This window comes from Ixodes scapularis, unplaced genomic scaffold (genome assembly GCF_016920785.2).
Source record: "Ixodes scapularis isolate PalLabHiFi unplaced genomic scaffold, ASM1692078v2 PGA_scaffold2__306_contigs__length_199485367, whole genome shotgun sequence".
Classification (NCBI taxonomy): domain Eukaryota; kingdom Metazoa; phylum Arthropoda; class Arachnida; order Ixodida; family Ixodidae; genus Ixodes; species Ixodes scapularis.
In genome coordinates, this window is record NW_024609857.1 from 7,272,572 (window position 1) to 7,297,205 (window position 24,634).

Below are 24,634 nucleotides of genomic sequence, written 5' to 3' on the forward strand. Positions count from 1 at the left end.
TATATAGAGCACCCTTCTGAACACCCGTCTTGAAAAAAAAGTCTGCTTTTGCTTGTTTTATCATGGATCAAAATGCAGTCAAAGACTGTAAGGCACACAAGCACAAACACGTATACTAAAAGCGCAAGGCCATGGTGTGTGGTTTGCGCTATTGCTTTGACCGGTGACAACAAACGCACTATGAGACCTTGAGCTGCGTGACATAGTGTTTTCTGGCTCTGCTTGATTGGCCTCATTGACCTGTTTTGTCGGCCGCGCTCTGACTTACAGCGAAAAGGAATTTAAACGTTTATGTCGTGCAAAAGCTCTTTCATTCACGAAATGCTGAAAAGGCATATCTTCTATATGTTCTTTAACGTTTGATAACATTCTTCACTGATTGATTGGCTATGTTTTTAATTCTTGAATAGTTAAAACGATAGCTACTGGCTTGCGAGCTTCTAACGAAATCCATTTGACAACCCTGCAGCGGGGAACAAAGCCAGAATCAAAGAACAAATTTTGCCCAGCTAGGCACTCTCGATCGAATCGATGAGCTAGCTGGGCTCCGCTTCTGTGCGAACTGGGCACTGCTATACTTCGTTTCAGCTTCGGTCCAGACGCAGCCAAAGCTACAAGCGCGAGCTCCGGGCTTTCAGCATCCCTGCCAAGCACGCGCGCTCGTGCAGTGCAAGCACTGTTCTGGGCCACATGCTCGCGCTTGTAGCATCGGCTGCGTCTGGACCGAAGCTGAAACGAAGTATAGCACCACTGGCACGTTTGCTGGCACTTGTGTCAGCGGGAGCGCGCGCTGAGCCTGAGCGCTGAACGTGCAAGGGCGAGCAGCAGAAAGGAGGAATTTAAGAGTAGAGGAGGAACATCACTGCCACGAGCCTTTTTTCTGGCCACACTAAAGTCCCTCGATGATTTTTAGGCCACACGGATGAGTGCCGCCATCTAGTGGTTGAACTAATGGCTTGTTCAAGATGGCCTCCGTGGGACTGCCGCCTTAAATAAATACTTCTGAGAAAACCGAGTTTTCAAAAACACATTTGCGTTAACTACCTTTCAAAGGAAAGTGAAAGGACGCACAGGCACATATGAGACTACCAAGTATGGTAAAGCTTCTGAAAGTTCTGTCTGCACGTAAGTGCGCAGATAATGATGAGATACAGTTCGGAAGAACATAAAATGAACAACCACCTGTTTTAAAAATAGGTGAATCAGCCCAAGACCCCCTGTATCAATGGAGCGAAAAAGGTTGTCTCGTTGCATTGGTTCCCAGGTGGAATCCCACACGAAAGTCGCGAAAACTCTATGGAATTTTTAAAGCTGGCCTCTCGCACAGCAAATCACCTGGAGCAGGTACCAGAGTTTCGCTACAAAGAAAATGTTACAGGCTTTTGCGCGTCCAAAGACTGACCACCGATTTGATTTCATTGACTTGACGTTTGATCTTTGCCACACGCTCAGTAATGACCACTGTTCCAAATGCAGTTCAAGAGAACTCCTAAATACTGAGGAGCTCCACGGCTCCACGAAATACCAGCATACCTCGAAGGTGTTTTGGTGGCCGCACCAGAAGCCAATGCATTTTGTGTTATTTACCAACGCTCCCGATGCTTCACAAAATGTTTGAGTTATGGTAAAGACATTACGACACTTTTCTTATCAGCACAGAAAAACGGTATATCGTCGGCTTAGGCCAACACTTTTATTTCCGCGTAATAGAAGCGATAACCGGTCATTGTAGGGTTGGAAAGCACACCCAAGCAAAGGGGTTCCAAGTAGAAAGCAAACAAAAGAGGGGATAAAGGATACATTCTAAATTTATAGGAGTCGAGAGTAAACCATTAACAATGAGGCGGGTAGCACAGCTTCGGTAGCATAGTTCGATTCCTTTCAACAACGTTGGTCCCGGGTTTATGTGTCTAAGAATAGCGAAAAGAAAGTCATGGGATACGCTATAGAAGGCTTTCGCCAAGTCTACTTGAACTATGGCGACCTGGTCGTTATGCCGAGAACAGGTCTCTGTGATCGTGCGTGCGACGTGTATAGTGGTCTGTATGCTTCGCCCCTGAATTCCACATGTCTGGTGGTCGCCAACAACGCTAAAAGCGACAAACTGAAGCCGTTTTGTCAGAATCTTAGCGAATATCTTATAGTTCACATTGCAGAGAGCAATAGTGCGGTATCGTTCTACGTGCATAAGTTCATCTGTATCCTGTACTTTTGGGGATTAATACTGTATGACTGCTGCAAAACGGTGGTGGTAAGCGTTCACAAGTGTAAGCTTCCAGAAATACTTTGTGTAAGAAAGGGCACAGTAATTCCTACTACTCCTTGTAAAACTATAGGCTGGGAGTCCATCCGGTCTTGGCGTTTAGGCAACTCATCTATCGCACACCGATTGTCCTCCAGCGTTACTGGTCCACTAAATTGTTCGTGTTGAATTCAGGGGCAGATCCAGAACTCCGTTTTGGGTGGGGGGGGGGGGGGGGGGGGGGGGGATTTGTAAGAATACTATTTTCCCATTCTTTCTTGCGCACGGGGGGGTTCACCCATGTCAAATTGCCCTCTGGGAAGGGGGGAGGGAGGGGGTCGACTTTGTTGGGGGAGGGGGGGGGGAGAGGGTGGCCGCTGCCGTCCCCCCCCCCCCCCCCCCCCCCCACACACACACACACACACCTGGACCCGCCCCTGGTTGAATTTCACTTACTTTAGGCAACATGGAAACTAGAGTTTTTGCCATTTGACTATTAGAAGATGGCGTTTTCCAAAGTAGGTTTTTGTAGTGGGATTCGAATGGGTGCATAATATCAACATCGTTGGTTGAGGGGGTTCCGTTGCAGTTCAAAAGTTTGATTTTCTTGGAAAGCCCTTGGCGCCTTTCATCATCAATGGCATGCCACGAGAGTGTTTCAAATGGCAAGAAACGCCTAAACCTAGAGCGTACCAGTGCACCATTGTAGCATTTTTGCTCATGCGCTGCTTCTTAACTGACTTTTGGCAAGAATGATTTCTTCCTGAAACTCACCAGGTTTTTCACATTCTAGTCCGTGAAGGCTATTTGGTTTTGCAAAAGGGCAGTTTCGTCTTTGCGTGAAAAGACGTAATACAAGCAAATTCAATCGCTCGATTTTCGACCTCTTCTTTAAATGAGTCCCACTGGGAGAAAATGCGAATTTTTTTGTTCGTTGACATATTGTTAAAACAATCACGAACAAGTTTTTGAAAATTATCGCTACCAAGAAGCCTTGTGTTCAATTTCCATAATTCTCATTTTGGACATGACTTATTACGTACGTCTTCCCTAATACGAACCCTTACAAGGCAATTATCAGAAAAAGACACAGGTTTTACTTCATAAGTAGCCACATGCAAAAAAAAAAGTTTACTTAACACGTGAACTCGGTCAAGCCTCGCGTTACTGGAAGCATCAATGTGAGTGAATCGTCTAGCAGCAACCTGAGAAGCACCGACATCAAATAGGTGGAAGTCATATGTGAGGTTGTTTAGTATTCAGCACTGCTGTCAGGTCTTGTAGGAGGCACTGATCTGTCATTGATATTACAGACACAATTGAAATCACCTAATAGAACAACTTGCTTATCGGTGTCGCAAAAAGGGGCGAGATTTTTAAAAAAAGTCTTTGTCGAACATCGGCATAAATGCAAATTAAACGCCAAGAGATACCTAAAAAAAAAGAAATCACAGCATCCCTTATCATCCACAGCATCTGAAAATGACGAGTGTTCTAATTTCTTCTTCAAGAACAATAGACCCCCTCCCGACAAGCCATACGCATGGCTCACACATACCTCATAACTAGGGTGTGTACTTTCCGGTGTTTATTTGTGAGAAAAATCGGCGGATGTTTTTCGGTGTTTATTTGTTTTCAAAACACCGGTGTATTTCGGTGGAACGTCTCACGACAAGGCTAAAATCGGTGAATATCGGTGAAAAAAAGCGATTGATCACATACAGAGAGTTCCAATTTTAATCACATAGTTCACACACTTCTTCTCTAGGAAGCAACTATTTTTCACACTTGGTTATCATAGTAGATGCAAGCATACTTTCATGCTTGCATCTACACGCAAGGAACGTGCTGCCGTCATGGCAGCACGTTCCTTGCGGTTCGCAACCCGCAATTATGAAAACGCACGCTCCTGTACGACACGTACGTTGGCAGTGTCTTCCAGGAACCACAGCAACCTCTGAATACATGGCTTGCACCGACATCACTTGGCGAGACACAATGAGGAAAAGGCACGTGAGAGCCTACCCTCCACTGTGTTAATTTTTCCACAAAAGGGGGCCATGGGAGGCACAATAGAGGAAAGGCGTATGAGAGCTTAGCTTCCACTGGGTTCACTAGACGCTTTTGACCCCCAGAAAGGAGGGCGCACTGACGCCACCTGCAAGAATGCAGGATCCACAAGATAACTCGTTTGACGAACCTCTACGGGGAAAGGGTTCGCTAGGTCGGAAACTAGCAACGACCGGTGTTTTTCGGTTTTAACCAGGGCGTAAATATACAACCACCGGTGTTTTTCGGTTTTAACCGATTTTCTATTTTCGTCACCGACGGATGTTTATCGGTGTTTTTCGGTTAAAACCGGAAAATGCGCACCCTACTCATAACTTGAGAGGGAAGGGTCCAAAGCACGAGCTGTGCCTCGTCGGGCGATATCTTTGTCTCCTGGACGGCAACAAAGTCTTTCTGTTCCTTTTAGAGGACCCTATACACTTGGGTGTATAGGGTCCTCTAAAAGTGCACACTATCTTTCTTAATCCAAGAAGAAATGTTCCAGACAGCGGAAATATGGTTAGCCCGATGAGAACCGGTCGTGACCTGATCGGCTGTATTTTCGGGTGGCAGGGGGTCATCTAATTTAGTCCGGCTGCGTTCTCCTCAACCTTGAGTTGTGTCGGGGGTGCGGTGCCTGTGTCCAACGTTTCCTACATCCCACGGTTCACACCGCCAAAAATACACGCCCAGAGCAGCTAAAACTTTTTGGGAAGCCTGGATGCCTTTATGCGCATGCGTTGTCCCGTATATTTAGTTGTCTTATGCCGGCATTGCATTTAGGCGAAGTTTGATCAGATTGCTACTAGTTTGTAAATAGGTAAGAAGTACGTTAACCTGACCGCCTCAGGGCTTTTCGATGAATCGTTCAACCAGTTCAACGCTTGTTTCATATGTTACGACAACTAACGAGTAATACAGGTATAGTCCCTCAGTACCAGAGCACTGAGAAGGAAGAAATATATATTCCCGGCATAAAAAAAGAAAAAGAAGTCAACATTTTTGGTAAAACTTTTTACGATTTTTTTAAGATTGTTTTTTGAAAACTTAGTTTGAAACTGCGGAATTTTATCGATCGTTTGTGAAATTCGAAGACTTCGAACTTAAAAATATCAAAGCTTGCGAACTTTCAGAATTTTAAGCTTAAATAAATAAGTAATGTTAGAAGGTTTTGAACGATCTGTCAAAAAAGTTGCCTCGAACTCGAACTTTCATAAACCTATTCGAAACTATTCGAACTCGAACTTTCAGAAACATTGACATTTTTTAATTATTCTGTGGTGCTAGCCAGGGGACTCGGACGTTGAGTAGGACGACGAGCGCGTGATATAGAAAATACAATTCAGTTCCGCTCGAGATTCGAAGCTGTTCAGTCCTTTATCCTCCTGCAACCTCCACATTAATGACCTGGACGTGTCCCGAACGAATTCGATTCTAAGTAGGGTTCTAAAGTTTCGAAATTTTCAAATTCGAGCCTTAGCGAGGTTCGAAACTTTCGAAGCCTTTCGAACTTAAACTTCGGGAGGTTCGCGATATCCCTAATTATAAAGGCGTTCGTTGCGCTAGCACTATAGGTCAGTAGTATCTACTACTATCTAGTGGTAACAATTCACGCGTCTATTACAAAAGGAAAAAAAAAAAAGCTAAGGGGTTGGTTTTTATAGCCATATTTGTTCGTCATTGTGGCGGAAAAAAAATAAATTTGTGTACGATTGTTCTTTTCCATAAACAAACGACTGGATATCCAGCGGGTTTTGTGCTTCGGTTAATTTCCCACTTTTTCCTTTTTTAGAGCGCAGCTCTTAGGGGCCCGTTCCCGGCTTGAGCGGCGTCGCCGTCGGCGTCGCCGTCGCCGTCGCCGTCGGCGTCGGCGTAACCAAGGTCATCCCAAGGTCACGTGGCCCCCAAGGTCACGTGACCCCCCCCCCCCGAGGTCACGTGACCCCCCTTCCGGTCACGTGACACCCCCAGGTCACGTGACCACCCCCAGGGTCACGTGACCCCCCGAGGTCACGTGACCTCCCCGATGACGTCATCGATGACGTCACCGGCATCCGCATCGTCATCGTCATCATCACTGATGACGTGATCAGTGACGTCACTGGTGACGTCATCAGTGACGATGACGATGCGGATGCCGGTGACGTCACTGATGACGTCATCAGTGATGATGACGATGACGATGTGGATGCCGGTGACGTCATCAGTGACGTCACTGATGACGTCATCAGTGATGATGACGATGACGATGCGGATGCCGGTGAGGTCATCAGTGACGTCACTGAGGACGTCATCTGTGATGATGACGATGACGATGCGGATGCCGGTGACGTCATCAGTGACGATGACGTCATCGGGGAGGTCACGTGACCTCGGCGGGGGTCACGTGACCTGGGGGTGTCACGTGACTTCGGGGGGGCATCCGCATCGTCATCGTCATCATCACAGATGACGTCATCGGAGTCCGCATCGTCATCGTCACTGATGACTCCCCAAGGTCACGTGACCCCCTCCCAGGTCACTTCACCCCCCAGTACCCTTCCCTCCTCCTCCTCAAGAGCTGCGCTCTAATTCGGTGTTACAGGGAGTTGTAAACGGCTTTCACTTTTTTTCTTTTTTTTTTTTAAACAAAAACTGCGACGGTTGTGTAGGTTTGACATTAACCAACTTCTCCTAAAAATAAAAATAGTTTTTTTTTTTTGTGGAAGGATGTTTTTAACGAAACAAGTGAGCGCAAGTTAGGTTTCGGGATTAATTTCACATATCCTCGTATTGTAGACTTCTTGTTTTACGTAAAACATCTACCGCACCTGGCGAAGAAGTTCTGGCAAAAATTTTCTGAAGGGGTCAAACTCAAATTACTTCGTGAATTAAATACGGTCGCGTGGCTCGGCGCTGTAAAATATAAATTCCGTAGGGTGCATTCCTAAAGTAAAAACTAACAAAACTTGAAAAAAAAAACAGTATTTATTTTTTAGGGGGGGGGGGGGAGGTGATATACAGGGTGATTCAAGGAGAGGCCAGGCTCTTTAAATCGACCGCAAAATTCGGTTTCTTAACCTATCGCGCTACGACTTTGTGCAGCGTTGCCCACAGATGGTGCTTTTATTTTTTTTTTTTTTTTGTAAAATTTGCACAGAGTGAACTTACCTGAGGAAAAAGTAAAGAAAAAAAAAGGCTTAGCTCCTATGGAAACGCAGCGAAGCCACCGATCTTCAAACAACACGGCGCCGTTTCGCACGGGAGACAAGAGATGGCGCAAGCGGTCGCGACGCCAACTGCCACCAACGAACGAGCATGCGACGCCGAGAGCCGGCGTCTTCAGCAGACAAGGAACTGCAGTTCCTTGTTACCGCGCCTGTTTTTGTTTCTGCGACTGTCGCCGCCTGCGGAACGCGCGCCGCTTTTGAGTCGAGAAGATCGTCTGCTGAAGACGCCGGCTCTCGGCGCCGTATGCTCGTTCGTTGGCGGCGTTCGTTGCGCCATCTCTTGTCTTCCGTGCGAAACGGCGCCGTGTTGTTTGTAGACCGGTGGCGTCGCTGCGTTTCCATAGGAGCTAAGCCTTTTTCTTTCTTTACTTTTTCCTCAGGTAAAATCGCTCTTTGCAAATTAAAAAAAAAAAAAATTCACCATCTGTGGGCAACGTTGCACAAAGTCGTAGCGCGATAGGTTAAGAAACCGAATTTTGCGGTCGATTTAAAGAGCCTGGCCTCTCCTTGAATCACCCTGTATATATATATATATATATATATATTTTTTTTTTTTTTTGTGACAGAGAGGAGCTAATTTAAAGTCGTTTCATGATCTCTTTGACAAGCACTCGCAAACATCACTCTGGGAGAATACGCAAAAGGTCGATGAACCACTGACAGTATTTGAGAAAGAAACAAAATTTTATCGATGTGTTTCTCAGGCACCCGATACCTCTGGCTGTTCTAGGCTTATGAATTTGCGCAAAATAATTAAACGGTCTAAAAAAGAAAGGAATAAAAGAAAAGTTAATTGGTAGCCTGAAAAAAGAAATCGTTTTGAGAACACACCGCAACGTCAAGAAGTTTTCAAAGCTGAGAGAAATGTTCCGACCGGCGGATGTTCCTCCATCGTTATCGTCGGTTAGGCGCCGGCCTGCCCGTTACACCTTTTATCAGTACGATTGCTCTGATACCTATAGCTCATTTTCCTTATCGTGCGCTCGTGCGCCCTCGGTAGAGGTACTGAGGAAAGGTTCCCGCGGAGCGTATTGTGAGCAGCGAGTTCGTTGCCGTATGCTAAAGTCGATCCTCCGGATCGAGGCATGGCGTCCTCCTTCATCGGACTCCTTGTTCTTTGTCTGTGCCTCGTTTACGACCAAGTGGGGTGTCAAGACCAAGTTCGGCGTACTGCGGACATTGTCATCGTGTTGAAGAGCGAAGACGGAGGATTACCCAGAGGTTTGTGGACGCGGTTCTTTTCTGTATACAGCGCGCCATCGTCTCACCTATGGTGTTTGTGTGACACCACGTAAGGCGATATTGCGAAAATGGGGGTTCTCGTACGAGGGTTCAGTGGTTCAGTCCTCGGCCTTTGTTCGGCGGCCTCGGGTGATCGATATCGTTATCACGGTACACCGCGGGGGAAATTCCCAGTACCCGAGTAGGAAATCGTTGGTGTTGTTGCCGGTGTCACTTTATGGATGGGTGCTTACCTGCCGAGTCCCAGTGTACGGGCTGAAACCTAATTCGCACAATGACACATCAGACTTGCGCCGAGATACGAGTGGGAATTACGACAACCAAGCGATGTCATGACTCGACGTAAGCCCATGCTGAATGTTATCAAACCTATACACACTAACAAGATGTACACCCTTGAGGGTGTAAAAATGCTGCTCCATAGGCCTACATTCGTGACTACGCCCTTTCAGCACCTTTATTTTGACATAATTACATCATTTTTAATCGTAAAATTAGTGCTGTTGCATTGAACACCTTTCATTTTTGAAGGGTGTAAAGAGAGTGTGAAAAGGCTGAAGTGAGTCGAACGCACTTTGTGAAGGGTGTTCGGAGTACTGACGCCTGTTTTAGTGAGGCTGTATTCTCGAATAATTCTTGCCTCTAACTATCACTGTTTTTTTTTTACTTGAAGATAGATTCCTTGAACTTAGATATACTATGCATTACGCGAAGTATTGACGAGCATAACGCGATATACTTGTAATCATCATAATTCATAAGAATACGCGGAAGCGTACATAATTCATATATACGCTTCTACGTATTGTGGTGTCTTCTTTTTTCTACTTTGGTTTTTTCTTGTTGCTTTGTGTTGGCTGTGCCGCGTAATAAACCGTCTTTTTGTTTTACGATGCAAGTGTAAAAAGTGTTGTTCATCTTATTGATTATTTAGCTCTCCCGCTTGGACCTCTTCGGGTTCTGCAGTATTGTTAGATAAAAATAAATAAACTGCGGAGGCGGTGCCCCCAGTGACTTCGAATTGTCGAGTAAATAGGGCGGTGGAGCAGTCACCAGGGTTATGATTTCTCTCTCTTTTATGACCCATCACGTCTGTATTTGCTGTCTCTGCGTATATGAGAACTGTCTGAATGCTTGTTATTTGTAAACTTGCTGTTCGCGGAAAATATCCCAAGATTAATGCTGCTAAGATCGCAAGCATCCTATTTTTTCGTGCCTTCACCAGCATCCTGAAGGTGTTGCTGTAACACCCTTAGGGTGTTAGCCCTGAGACAAGCTTTTTTCTACCCTTAGAAATGTGTAAAACGTTTCATTCTGTAGTCAAACGATGCTGTGAACTCAGGGTATTTTCTTAGAGTGCTGTACCAATGTCAACATGCGGACGCATCGTTCCTCCATATAGTTCAGGTATTTCAGCGGACGTCGCGACACCGAGTGTCGTCTTCCGTAAACTCCGGTTGCCATCGCTTTCCGCTGTGTTCCGGTTGAGAGGTGAATATAGCAGTAAAATCGATAGGTGAGCTAGTGGCACATGACTTACACGGATCACAATGCGTTTGTAGTGTCACCCCCATTGCCCTTGTTTATATTGACACGTTTTTTGTTTTGTTTTTAAGCTGCGATTCAAGGTAGAATATTTATAAATATATGATATTTATATTAACCTTTTGAAAGCTTCGATAAATTTTTTTTAACGATTAAGCCGTACGCGCTTGCCCACAAAAAACACGAGGGAGTGCAACTATAGTGTTCATGTTTTTAACTTCGGAAGCGAATGAAACATCTGTAACATCTACAGAGAAAGACACTCTTGTTACAATCTTTAAATTCAAAATGCGTACCGCAACAAAGTAAAAAGGAAAAAGAAAAATAATCATGGACTCATCTATCAGGGGGTGCGACTTCCTAAAAAATTCGTCATGCAGGACAAAAAAAAAAAAAAAGCGCGTGATGTGTGATAATGATGTGTTTATAGACTAGCGAATAAATGACCGAATCTACAGCAATTTTGTCTAAAACTCTAAGGACCATATGAAACGAACCCTATTGTCGTGATGAAAGCTCTCCGGTGGAAGATCACTTAACGTTATGAAACGAACCCTATTGTCGTGATGAAAGCTCTCCGGTGGAAGATTACCTATAGATGAAAGCTCTCCGGTGGAAGATCACTTAACAAGCTACATGCTGCCCCAAATGTTTGGAGAAAAAAAAAAAAAAAACCTCTGGGCTATTTTTTTGAGCCGCCGATATACCGGAGACGGTGGTACAGAAACCGGAATAAAACAGGCGTCTTTAACCGGTTGTTCGAAAAGTAATGAAAATAACAAAAAAGATAAGCCACCATATAGAACGATGGAAGGGTAAAAACACAGGCAAGCAAGTGAACGAACCCGACACAAAACCGAGACCAGAAAAAACAAGGCAAACAACCAAGAACACACCGCGTGGTTGTCCGTTTTTTTTTTTTTTAATTTTTTGTGTGTGTGTTCTTAGGGTTATTATGGAGCAATATATCTAGTTATACTGAACCGTATGAGAAATTAATAAAATTATACGATGAAAATAATGAAAAATAGAAATAACAAAAAAAAACATTTTTTTCTTTTCTTTTTGTTTAATGTATTCCAGGACCGTCCCTGCCACGTAAACAAAATTGAGTAGTTTGACTGACGTAAAGGTTCTACGTAAAGGGACGAGACTTGGAACAAACACCGAATCCATAATTTGACGCATTCCATCAGGTAGCCCGTTGTTTTCTCCGTAGACAACTCACCTCCGATTCTTCAGAAAGGCTGTTCTGTTTATCTCATAAACCGGGCTATCGTGTATTTTTCTTTCTTTTTTCTTTTTTAGGCATGTAGAAAGGTCCAGCACTCGTTCGAAATCAAATGAAAATATTTTTGCACGGTGTACGTCTTTCCGGTGTTTATCGTGACTGGGAACTAGTATACGCACGTTCAACGTCCGATATTCCGCAGGAGAGAGCTACTGAGCATGCTCAGAACGCGTTCCACAGCCCAGCAGACAAAGATGGCAGCGCTCAGAAGGCGCTTATACGGCGATAAACTCAGGGAGAGGAGGAGTGCGCGAGTGAGTAGAGACGCAGGCTCTGTATAGAGACGACGAAGGCTCTGTCTTTACCGGACATGTACGTAACGCGTTACTAGTACCGAGTTACTTCTATCGAGTTACTTTTTTTGGTAACGAGTGACGTATTTAGTTACTTTTTTTAGAAAAGGAACGAGTAACGGTATCTCGTTACTTTTGGGGAGTAACTTGTACACAACCGCGTTTAAACAGCCTTGTTTTAATTGTAAAACGAGTATGCGTCCATTGCGACAAAGGCAGACGGGCATATAGGGTTCGCTGGTTGAACCTTCCAGAGTCGTGTATAGAAACCGAATGTAAACCCGAAGGTAGCGAACACGGGAAGGCACAGAACACATTGTTAACTTCGAACCTTATAAGCAGAGGGAACAAACGAGAAAGGAAAATCCCAGATTCGCCAGCTCTTCCTGAAGCACAACATTGCCGTTTCTTCGAGCGCGTCGGTAGAACGACTCTCCAGCGTCGCCGCATATGTATTCTCAAGGAAGCGGGGAAACGTAACCGATGAAAACTTCGAGAGGCAGCTACTGCTTAGGTGCAATGACTACTGAAACTAAAACAATAAAGCATGAAACAAAAACAGTTGTGAATTGGGTCGTCAAAAAAACGAGAGAAAAAACTCGTTACATTTGAGGTAAAGTAACGCGTTCCTTTTTAGAATCAGTAGTGACGTATGGAGTTACTTTTTGAGCGAGTAACGAGTAATGGCATTTAGCTAATTTTTTGGGGTAACGCGTACATGTCTGGTCTCCATGCACTAATCATTCCAACTAGAGACCAGTGCTCTGACGTCCCTGCGCACTAACATCTCCTTCTATCTCTCTCTATCTCTCAATTTCTCTCCGTATTGGAACGATCTTTTTTAGAGGCTTCACGTGCCATCGAGCGGTCGATGAAAAACCCGCTGGATAATGCGGTCCTATTCTCATCCATTTGCCATGTTGACATTCAAAACCTTGGTGGGCACTTAAGCTTCGCCTTTAAGGGTGGAGCGCGATAGCGTTATCGAACCCCGTTCGCATCGCCTTCTCATTCGCTTCTCATGCTCTTCCTAAGAGTTAGCAGGAAGACAGGCGGACAGCTCGTGACCGAAGGGTCATGGGTTCGAATCCCGCCTAAAATTCTTTAAAATTTTCTTTGAATTTGTTTTTAAAGTGAAATCATTTGAGACATGCGGCGACCTTTCATTCGGTTTTTTAATCACTTTCATTCCACGCGTGACGCCACGTTTCACGTAAGCGTTGTGGGTTTGAAATTCCCTCGCGAGCTAGGTCATGTGGCTGTGACGTATTACCCTATCGATCAATCACGATTTTCGCGTCCGCGCTTCTTGTGACGCCACCGACACCGGCTTTTTTAAGACACGAGCTCCTTAAATGGGTGCTGATCCAAACATTCCAGTGTCCATAATAAGCGGAAGTCCACGAGCCAGCAACCGCCGCTGTGCGCGAGCACACGCAACGAAATTGACGTCATAGTCCCCCGTTCACGCTCAAGATGATCATCTCCACAGTGGGGTCTGGTGTAAAAGGTAGGCGATTCATTGGTCTAACGATCACGTAGCCTTGCCTTGTGGGAATAAGAAGCCTGTTTTTATTCTCCTTCTGCCCGGATACCATACATTTCACTGTCATCTTAAACGTCAATGGGAGAATATGACGTCACTTTCGTTGCGTCTGCTAGGTCGCGCACACCGGCGGCTGCTGGATCGTGGAAAGTTCGTACGCCACTTATTACGGACACTGGAATGTTTGGTTCAGCACCCCTTTAACGCTCTCGCGTTAAAACGTTCGCGAGAGCTCAGAGCGTGCCCGACAAGACAGTACATTGGGGTGGCAGTCACGGCCTATAAATTATGTTCAGGCGCCTTGCTTCGGCATTGGTTGTTCTTCTAGGAGGTATTCACTGGACGCCATATTTGAGGGCGATGTTTAGAGCGCATGCTCAGAACGAGCTCCCATTAATAGCCTGCTAAGACCGGCAATCTTGATGGTGCTAAATGCACGCTCCGAAAGGACCGCGGAAGCTCGCCGTCAGCACGCGCTCAGCAGCAGCGCACACGGATATGGCCGCCAGTGAATACCCCTCATTGGCTGACGCAGCAAATCTGATTGGCTGCAATAATGAGATGCTTTTGACTTAACACGTCTGAAATTTTTTCAGTTGTTGGTACTAGCGAGGTCTTCCAATGGACCATTCCCGAAATACGCAGGGCCTCCCCCTTTCCACGCATGACGGCAATCCGATGTAGTCAAGCAGAACCCATAAATGAGAAGGAGCGGTTTATGCTTATTTAACACTTTGCCATATCAGAACTAAAAAAAAAAAAAAAAAAAAAAAACGCAAAACGATAAGGAAACGGGGTCGGCTTTGTGATGTGTTCGCTTTGTTTTATTTGAAGAGTTTATTTTTCTTTATTTTTTTCTCGACATGAGACAAATCTACGTGATGCGAAACTGAAATAAACAAGCCTCTGTGCTTATCGGACCAGCTTTGAGCCCTGTGCCGCGACCACCTTTACATTGCTTTTCTCGCATAATATGACCGATTTCAGAATAATACCTTTTGGAAACGACGGACCTCCAGTTATACTCCAAATTTCAGCAAAAATTGGCTTAGGGTTTTTAGTTCAGCTAATTTAAAAAAGGAAGACAAAAAAAAAAATCCCTCGATGTTTTGAACTTCCAGTGGTAAAAGAGAATTTAAACCACTTGCAGAATGTAAAAAAAGTATATTTTTTAGGAATTTAATTTTGATTTTAAGTCAAGGGGTTGCAACTTCATTAAAACAAAAAAGTGAAAATTGTAAAAACATTTATTTTTGTGTCTAAGCGTATTTAACTACAATCCTGCTACCAACGAAATTCAGTATTTTGAGTGTTCAAGCCGGCCAGAACGTACATCGGATCGGCCCCACAATTCCCCGCGCCACGTGCTGCAATGTAGGATTGGCTCGATGCTTTCTGAGATTTTCTGGAAAAGTATATTCACTGACGCGTGAGCTGATATAACATGAGGAGTCTACAGAAAGATTGCTAAATCATTGCCTTTCTGTATGTCAGCAACTTTCCATCAGGATTTTCGGAGGATAATATTGTTACGCCGATGGATGTTCCCAGTCTCTCTGTAGCTGAATTTCTCAGTAGTTGAACACGGAAACCAGTTCCTACCGAGCGTTTTCGTCCTCGTGAAGCCTTGCTAAAATGGGTGGACGGAATTTAACTTTCTCGTGAAAAAATCTACAGGTGATTCAATAGTTTAAAATCAGTTAAAGAATTGTACCCGACGGTATTTTCAACCGTGTCCCCATAGAATGGTATCTGATTATTTTATGTAATCTTGCAGTTCCGTCTAGAAATATTAAGAAGGACCAGAAAAAGTGTGCTGCGATCGACAGCGGTAGCTGCTGCATTGGGGGGAGGCATGCTGAAGGAGATTAGCCTTCAGGCAGTCTACTGTACAATGTTTCCAATGCATTCTTTGCTTTCAGTGGTATTGGATTTGCCTTCAGCTGTTGTACTGTACAATGTTTCCAATGCGTTCTTTGCATTCAAAGAAATTGGATTTGCCTTCAGTCATTGTACTGTACAATGTTTCCAATGTGTTCTTTGCTTTCAGTGGAATTGGACTTGCCTTAATTCATTGTACTGTACAATGTTTCCAATGCGTTCTTTGCATTCAGTGGAATTGGATTTGCCTTCAGTTGTACTGTACAATGTTTCCAATGCGTTCTTTGCATTCAGTGGAATTGGATTTACTGTACAATGTTTCCAATGTGTTCTTTGCTTTCAGTGGAATTGGATTTGCCTTGAGCCATTGTACTGTACAATGTTTCCAATGCGTTCTTTGCATTCAGTGGAATTGGATTTGCCTTAAGCCATTGTACTGTACAATGTTTCCAATACGTTCTTTGCTTTCAGTGGAATTGGATTTGCCTTCAGCCATTGTACTGTACAATGTTTCCAATGTGTTCTTTGCATTCAGTGGAATTGGATTTGCCTTCAGTCATTGTACTGTACAATGTTTCCAGTGGAAATGGATTTGCCTTAAGTCATTGTACTGTACAATGTTTCCAATGTGTTCGTTGCTTTCAGTGGAATTGGATTTGCCTTCAGCCATTGTACTGTACAATGTTTCCAATGTGTTCTTTGCATTCAGTGGAATTGGATTTGCCTTCAGTCATTGTACTGTACAATGTTTCCAGTGGAAATGGATTTGCCTTAAGTCATTGTACTGTACAATGTTTCCAATGTGTTCCTTGCTTTCAGTGGAATTGGATTTGCCTTCAGCCATTGTACTGTACAATGTTTCCAATGTGTTCCTTGCTTTCAGTGGAATTGGATTTGCTTTCAGGGTTTGTACTGTGCAATATTTCCAATGCGTTCTTTGCTTTCAGTGGAATTGACGTAGGAAACATGTCTGAGGAGATCTGGGCTTTTGGTGAGACAATTGCGCAAGATGTTGCATGTGTAAAAACAACAACGGCAACACAGGCTTGTGACCGCGCCTGCGGTGGAAGAAGCGAAAGTATACAGGATGCAGATTAAGGAGTAACATATATTTGACGCGCGCCTTGCAAAACTCATATTCCAAACGTACATACGTGAAATTGGGCACGCGAATGTAGTTTCGCGAGAGGTTTGATGTCTATTTTTTTTCGTAGAGCTTAAGTCAGAAATTGTAAATTAGTACGAATATTGCAAAAAAAAAAAAAAAAAGCGGTCGTGCATTTTCTATGGCTTACCGGATGTTCATTGGCTACACACAGTTTTGTGAGCTTACTCCCAGGTGGTCATTGTTTATATATTTCGTTCAAATTATTAATTATCGCCATTATCTTCCTCATTATACCTTAGAAAATGGGCCGAGAAGTTAAAAGAAACATTTTATGGAAGTTAGTCAAGTGAGGCAAAGAGTATAGTCAACTCTTTTCCTGATTGTACGTCAAAAGTGTGAAATGTAACTTTAGCATATAGCCATCCGACGTGAGCACACATTCAAACTAAGCACAAGAGCGAAAATCTATATAAAAAACAATAATTGCAGCACCGGGGCATATATTTAAGTGCACCGAAGGTACAGCAAAGCCACAATACGGGACAAAAGCTGGAAAATAACGCGACGTTAGCTCAATGCCATGTGTGAGTGCGTATACAAAAAGACCAACATCATTTGCTCCAATTAAATAGCGATAGTGTTTTCAAACTGAAGCATATGCGAGTACTTTTTCAGCACAACCTATTCACTGTCTCGTTAGCGACAAACCTATATTTAATGGAACTCCGGTTAATCTGATGAACGTTGACTGCATAAAGAAAAAACTGAAATATGTTTACTAATCTCTGTAACGCGAAATTAGAGCGCAGCTCTTGAGAAAGAGGAGGGGATATTACGGACGGGAGGGTATGCCCCTCCTTCTCCTCTTTCATCCCCTCCTCCTCCAATTCAGCGGGGAATATGACGTCATACGACTTGGTGTCACGTTACCTATGAACATATAGCGGGAAGATTGAAGTCACGTGACCTCAACACGAGCTAAATTCTTCGTTGAATTTAGCGGGAATTGAATTGATGTTTGAGGTCACGTGACGTCAATTTTCCCGCTAAATGTAGCGGAGAAACTGAATTTGTCCGCTAAATTCAGAAACTGAATTTTCCCGTTAAATTTATCGAGGAATCGAATTGGTGTTGAGTTCACGGGACGTCAATTTTTCCACTAAATTTAGCGCGGTTACGCCGACGCCGCGAAACACGGAAACCGGGTAACCGCCTCTCCGGGTAACCGGCCCTCGTCAAGCTTGCAACCTGTTGATCAAAGCTGACCGGCAGTTTATGCTGGCAGCTTTTTGTAATGGCTGCGTGAAGGCAGGAGGATGCAATCCCCCGTTTTACGAGCTTTGAGTGGGCACTGCTGAAATAAAGGAGGCCTTTCTTAGTTCGTGCTAAAAGAAAGAAGGCCTAAGAAAGGCCACCTTTAATGCAACAGTGCCCACTCAAAACTCGTAAGACGGGGGATTGCATCCTCCTGCCTTCACGCAGCCATTACAAAAAGCTGCCAGCATAGACTGCCGGTCAGCTTTGATCAGCAGGTTGCACGCTTTACGCGGGCCGGTTACCCGAAGAGCTTAGTGATAAGTGTGTGTGAAAGGCTCTTACAGAAAATTAAACGAGAGGGTGTTGACCAAAGTCGTAAAAAGACAGACAATATGCCAGTGCAGGTGATACCATATTTGCACAAAGTGTCCCACAATTAAAAAAAAAAAGATGGCTGTTAGACACAGGGTTAACGTCGTCTTCTCAGCCCCGTGCAAACTTTCAAAGATATGCTCCGCGATGACAAAACGAAAGTATGTAATGTACTCAAAGAAATATGTAACAAGATACACCGAATGCGTGACTAAGGTGGTGTATGAGATTTCTTTTAGTTGCGGCCAAGTTTACATCGGTCAGACCGGCCGATGCTTTAATGAAAGAGCGCGCGAACATAAGCTTGCCGCACGCAATAATTCGGGTGGGCATCTTGCGGAGCACTGGAAACGATGTGGGTGCGAACCTTTGTTTGAGCGCACGAGGTTTATCTAGAAAGGGAATGAAAAAATGGAAAAAGAACTAATCGAAGCTTTCTGTATACACAAAGCGGCTGACAGATGCGTAAGCATGCCATCTATTTATCTGTTAACCAAAGAAATTGTGTTTCTTGAAGGATGTGTGTAATGAGCGATGGGAATTTTTATCAGTTGCATGTGTTTAGGCGATTGGGATCGAGTTTGACGATGATTCGTGGTTCAATAAATCAGTTGGAAGTTGGCGCCTGTCCGTGTCGTACGTGTCTCTTTTTTCGTCCTGTTTGTTCGCGCCTTTTAACCTTTTAATAGAATACCCATATAGCTGAAAATCTTGAGTAGTGGCTTAATAATGCTATCGAATAAATCAATAAATATATACATATCAGCATTTGAACTGAGAATAGTGATCATCATCACTGTGTACAGTGATGATCAAAGCGGAGTTATGGATAATTTTGACTATATTGATCACTTGCGGAGTTTGAGAACGTGAAGATGAAATTACATCTTCAGAGTTTGTTATGTCCTGTACCTTGCCTTAGAGTCTTGTTCTCACATATTGAGCAACTCGCACGAGCTGCTAACTGAGTCAGCGTCTTTCATGCCGTTTTGTACGCACTTATTGATTTAAATAGGGTCTAAATTTTGGTAGACGCGTACCAACATATCGCATAGCGCTCCCGGACCATTAAACAGCGACCAACATCCGGCAAGGAGAGCCGTAGGCGCCGTAGACAGCAGAGGCAACAAGCAGGATGCTCAAATCACTTATGGTATATGTTTCCCCACTGGTTATGTGTCCGTATTTTTCTGACTCCTTGTAACTGTGTGGGGCTCTGATTAGGTCGTGTTTGTCGAAAATTATAGTCCTTCAGGCAACGTGACAAGTGTATCAAACACATTTAGTATTTAACTTTTCTCTGTATTTGGAGGTCGCCATGTGTTCACCAGCTAGGGAGGTACACCCACCTGCAATAGGAAGGTGAACACCTTACCTGGTGTCTTGCCTGTTTTACGGCTCCCTAAAGCTATATTAACTCTCAACGTCTCAAATGGTACGTGGCTTCGGGATATAAACTTTGCGTTCTAGCCCTTTTCTGGAACAGAGCTTGTTCCAAAACTTCCAGGAGCGTCAAAAACAAGAAGAAGGCTGTTCACCTTCCTAATTGCTCACGGGTGTACGTCGCGGATGGATTGTCCGGCACTGTGAACCGATTTCGTGCACCTTGGTTCTCGTTTCAGTTGGACTCCGCTCGCGTTGCACTCATCACATCGAATGCGCCCAACTCTACGCAGTCTGCAGCAACCTGACTCATAGCTGCGTCTGTCCGCGGGGATACCGGAGCAATGGCATCTCCTGCGACTACGTAGGTGAGGACTGCCGCCATGCCCGACGCCTAAATCGATACCACCCAGAGAAAGAGAGAGAGAGAACTTTTGTTGACTGAGGAAATGGGTCATAGGGAATAGAGGTCATGTTGGGGGTATAGTGGTGGGCGAGGAGCCAGAAGAAGACAAGGCCTTTCCCCGCCAACGCTATTGAATCCGCCTATAGCCTGCGTCAACATCTTCCCCAGCGCGTCTTGCAACGGTCTCACGACAACCGCGACGTCACTGACTGCTTAAGGAACGCAGGGCGTAACCTATAGGCCTGTTTCTCTTGACCAGAGTGCGCTGTAGCGTCGAAACGCGACTATTACAAAGAGATTCCAAATGATGGATAGTGGTCACGTGGTTTATTTGCCGCGTTTGCAACAGGAGGTGCCTATAACGTTGATCGTCTGCGAATGTTTCCGCCTTTCCTCCTGATTTCTTTCTCTCCACGCGAAAACGCAGCGCATGCACACTTGCGACCGATCGCCGCAGGAGGTGTCCGCCATCAAATTGCAAACGCTCGCCCTGTTTTGAGAAGGACCCTCTCTTTATTCTAGGCTGTCTAGACCCGATCGCAAAAGACGCGCCTCCACTAGCGTCCGAGAGACGCGACCATTTTATGCCGTCGTGAAACGGCGCCTTATAGCGTCCTATCACACTCGATTCACGGGCGTACAACTAGCAGCGTCCTTCAGCGCCTGTCCAAGGGCACTATATGACAGTCAACAGAGCATTTGAGAGGACGCAATGCGACGCACAGGGGAAACGCGACCTACAAATATCCGATTTTGCTCGCCAGGGGTGGTGCTGAAAACTTGAGATGTACAAGACCTCAGTGGCTGCAGAACGATGATCAGATGCTCGGGGCCCGGGGGTTGGCTGCCTTTCACGATCTATAGCTCTCGTTGAGTTCAGCGTCTTTGGCACTTGGAGGCGGGTCGGGGATCACTAAATACAACGTCATGGCCTTGTCCTCTAGGTACCTAAACACAGGTTTAGGCCTTTTGAGTAGTGGGGATAATTAAATGCGAGAGCATTTGAGGCGGTCCACGGACGTGATCTCGAGCTCCAACGTCCGAGTACCCTGCCAGACTAACGCAGTGCTCGTGTCGTCCGTTAGCACATTAGAGGCGAGTGGTTGACGTTACATGTCATTCTAACCGGAGACGACAGGCGACAAAGGGAACAAGAGACAAAAACACGCACGTCTCAACTGAGACGTGTGTGTGTGTTTGTCCCCTGCACCTTTTGTCGTCCGTCGTCTCCGGTTAGAATCATGTGTAACGTTGGCGTATCCTGCTTAAAGCGTTCCTCTTTGACAGCCTCGCTCCGATCGAGGTCCTTCCCGTTCGCTGCCGGGGTCCATCGCGCACTACCAGGTACCATCGGCTCTTCTCGACTTCCTGCAATGATTTCCTTGGCAAAGAATCGTATACACACCAGCAACAGATTCGCGTGAAGCGACTGCCCATGTGCACTGCCGACAGCAGCACCGCCGCACTGTCGTGATGTCAGAGAGTAGCGTTGGTGGAGGAACTTAATCAGAAGATGTGGGGATGTGGGATGTGGGGCCGGGCACTGTTAGTGTATTAGTAGGGATATGCCCTTCGTATCTCTATTAGTAAATTAATTAGCTTGTCTGGGGTACCTCTGCATGTATGTCTTTCAACCATGATAAATAATTAAAATATACCTCAATGTCATGCAAACATTATGTGTGCGTTTTTTTTTGTTTGTTTAATACCCAGGCAAGATAATTATGTCGGGGGAAAACGAGGCAAGAAGAAGTTTGTGTACCTATACAGCTTTCTTGCTGACTGAGTTTCTGCTTTCACAATGCGATGAGCATTATTTTAAAGGGATTGTCCGGCGATATCCGTAGGTTACTAAGGTCTTGCGCTGGTCTCGTAGAGAGGGCCTAAAGATAGTCAGATGTGCTATTTATTTCATTAAAAGACGCCCCAATATTTGTTATAACAATTAGGAACATCAATACGAAACTTCACGCCAAATTTCCTAAGTAGTCATGGCTGGTTGTATCGTGACGACGCATCAGGCATGGTAACGTCAGAGTTGCGGGCGTTGACTTATTCCCGGTTTTGATCAGCATGGTTGATGGAGCATACAAAGATCATCGTCGCAGAATTGAGCTATCCTCAATACCGTAAATCTTGTCTTTTTTAGGACGAAGTTCTAAAAAAGACTCTCTTGCAAAGAAAGGTTCTCTCTGCACGATGTTACGTCAGAGCTTCCGTTATTGCCAACGAAAACGCTGCAAGTTTTCCGGGTGCCACCTGAGCAGTTGGGCTCTGTTTAAAGTTAAATTACTTGCGCGGCGGAGGATTAAATATTCTAATCTTATGCGGATGGTATTCCCAAAAACGATGAAAATATAATTTAAGTGTTTTCTGAAAGACGTTTTAGCGAACAATCCCTTTAATAGACTATAAAGCGTAGATAGTATAATCTAGACGCGAAGTCTGAAACAGGGGATCTTGTTATTTCGTTACATTTCGTCAGCGCGTGCCAATCGACGTAAACGCACGCTCCAATCTTAGAACGTTCATTTTGGGCAAAAAGTATTCGAGCGAGCCTGGCGCTCGTGCTGCCACTGACGCACTTTGTTCATCCGTTGAAATTAAGCTGGTCCTGCAGGCGACCCGCCGGACAGCGTGGCCATCTACAAGGTGACCCTAGTTGTGGCAGCGGTTTTCATGGTGGTTGTGTTCACCTTCTTCGTCGGGTGCGTCATTAAAAGGTGAGTGTGCTCCTTCTTAGTTTCTTTTCCCCTTTGGAAATCTTTGTAAACATGATACGTGGAAAGAGTGGAGGGCATTACAGGAGGTGCTTGTCCTGCTTTTCTTCATTTAATTACCGTGCAACAAAGTTCTTTTCTTTTATTGTTTTTTATAGTAAACAATTTGAGGGCAGGAGCAAAAAAAAAAAAAAAAACCCTTTGTGACGGAAAAAAAAAGTTCAGTGAACGAGAGAGAAGACTGTGATGATGTTGTAAGAGGGCGAGCCTTTCGGCATGTGGTGTGGTTCTACATGTCAATGTTAATTTCATAGCGTTACCATATCATTTGCAGAACATGCGAGCGAGCTCGAGAGTACAACGAGAGGATGCGAGAACTGTCCACGGACGTGTACACCGTGCCGGTGGAGTTCGAAGGCATGGAGAAACCGCCTTCCTACACGGACATTGTCAAGATCGATCACATGGTGGGTCAGTTATCGCAGACTAGGAGTTCTGTTTTATATCCCGCATATCATTGTTGCATCAATGAGGCTCCCCGCAACCGCGCGCAAAATACTTCAATCCTAGTAATTAAAGGCTACGCTTGGCACTATTTGTTTATTTTTATTTTTTATTTCGAGGGTTTTGCGCATGCGGCATCATATAAAAAAGGCACAGACGCTAGCGGTTCTGCAAAATCATTTGCCTGCAGGAGCACTCTCGCGGTGAAAGCATTTTAAATAAATTACGTGGTCGTGTCCGTCTTTTCCACAACGCCGTGAGGTGGAGTAGAGATGTCAAAACTTGTAACGTTTCTAAATCAGGCAATTTGTCGGCGGAGGAACTGTTTTTGGAGCTAAGGTTATCATACGGCAAATGACGAGTGTATGAAGGAATTCCCGGTCGGCGAAGAACTAAAACGAGAACCAAGCAACTGTGAGATCATTTATGTTTACAGATACAGAAGGACTAAAACGAGAACGAAACGACTGTGAGATACGTCAATTATGTTTGCAGACACAATAATGATCCCCTTCGAGCATCTCGTGCTAAAAGTGCTACAGTTACTCTAAATGAATTACAGTTACACATCGCTGCAACCGTAACTCGTTCAGAGTGTACTTAGATCTAAAAGACGGCAGACTTCCCTCTGTGACAGGTTCCTGAATCTCTTTTTAATGTCGTTAAAAAGATTAGTCTTCATATAATGTAGGACATTGCATTTCTACAAGCAGAAGCGCACTGGGCTGTGAATTCCAGACGAATAATATTAAATATGAAATACCGTCGCAGTCACTGCGGCTTGAATTTTACGGAAAATATAAAATAATGACTCGCGACAATTTCCGATTTTTTTAAATTTTTTTACATCTCGATGTCATTTTAATATATGAACGCTCGAACGTTCATACACGCGTCTATACCGATGCACACACTTTGTTAGGCTATGACCACTCGCATCAACGGGAACCTTTAGAAGATTGTGTTTGTACTCTGCTAACCATACCCGATACTGCAAAGAAACCATTGCGCATGCATGCGCAAATGCACCGCTCACCACTGTGCGTGCAGGTATCAGGTGTCGCTATGGAAACGCAGACACGATTCGCTAGAACTCCCTATTAGGTAGTTTCCGTAGACCGTTTCCCCATCTCCGCTACGCTCTCCGCAACGAAGACGCCGCTTTTTTTTTTTTCAATAATTTTAGCGGGAAAAGTTTTCCGCTAAATCTAGCGGGGAATTTATTCCGCTAAATTTAGCGGAAGAAATTCCCTTCTCCTCCTCCTCCTCCCTCGTGACCCTCGTGACGTCACACGTGACATCACATGTGACGTCATTATGGGAAACGTCCCATAACGCAACGCTCGGTTACGCCGACGGCGACGCCGCTCAAGCCGGAAACGGGTGCCTAGCTGCGCTCTAAAATGAGATGGATTGTGATGCCAAATTGAGTGCGCAGGACTGAGAAGCCGTGTGAATAAGCAGCTATGTTTATCTTGAGTAACGATCAATGAGCCTCAATGAGAACACAGTAGCAACAGTAGCACACTGAGCACGGAACGTCTTTTCTAGATACATGTAATGAGGTTACAGGGATGAGGTCTTTC

At 44.8% G+C, this 24,634-nt stretch overlaps 1 protein-coding gene across 4 annotated transcripts in view; it reads left to right on the plus strand.

The window, feature by feature from the left end:
* The first annotated feature begins 8,465 nt into the window (after positions 1-8,465).
* The window catches only part of LOC115326393, a 35,285-nt gene continuing 19,116 nt past the window's right edge, over positions 8,466-24,634 (plus strand). The window contains exons 1-5 of one of the 4 annotated variants that reach the window (XM_029987262.2): positions 8,469-8,721; positions 19,658-19,786; positions 21,112-21,168; positions 22,433-22,547; positions 22,879-23,011. In XM_029987262.2, the coding sequence (XP_029843122.2) occupies positions 8,586-8,721; positions 19,658-19,786; positions 21,112-21,168; positions 22,433-22,547; positions 22,879-23,011 (570 nt within the window). In that variant the 5' untranslated portion in view covers positions 8,469-8,585. Of the gene's footprint in view, positions 8,722-19,657; positions 19,787-21,111; positions 21,169-22,432; positions 22,548-22,878; positions 23,012-24,634 lie in introns of all 4 variants that reach the window. The other 3 variants (XM_029987263.3, XM_029987265.3, XM_029987264.3) reach the window with 3 other exon arrangements.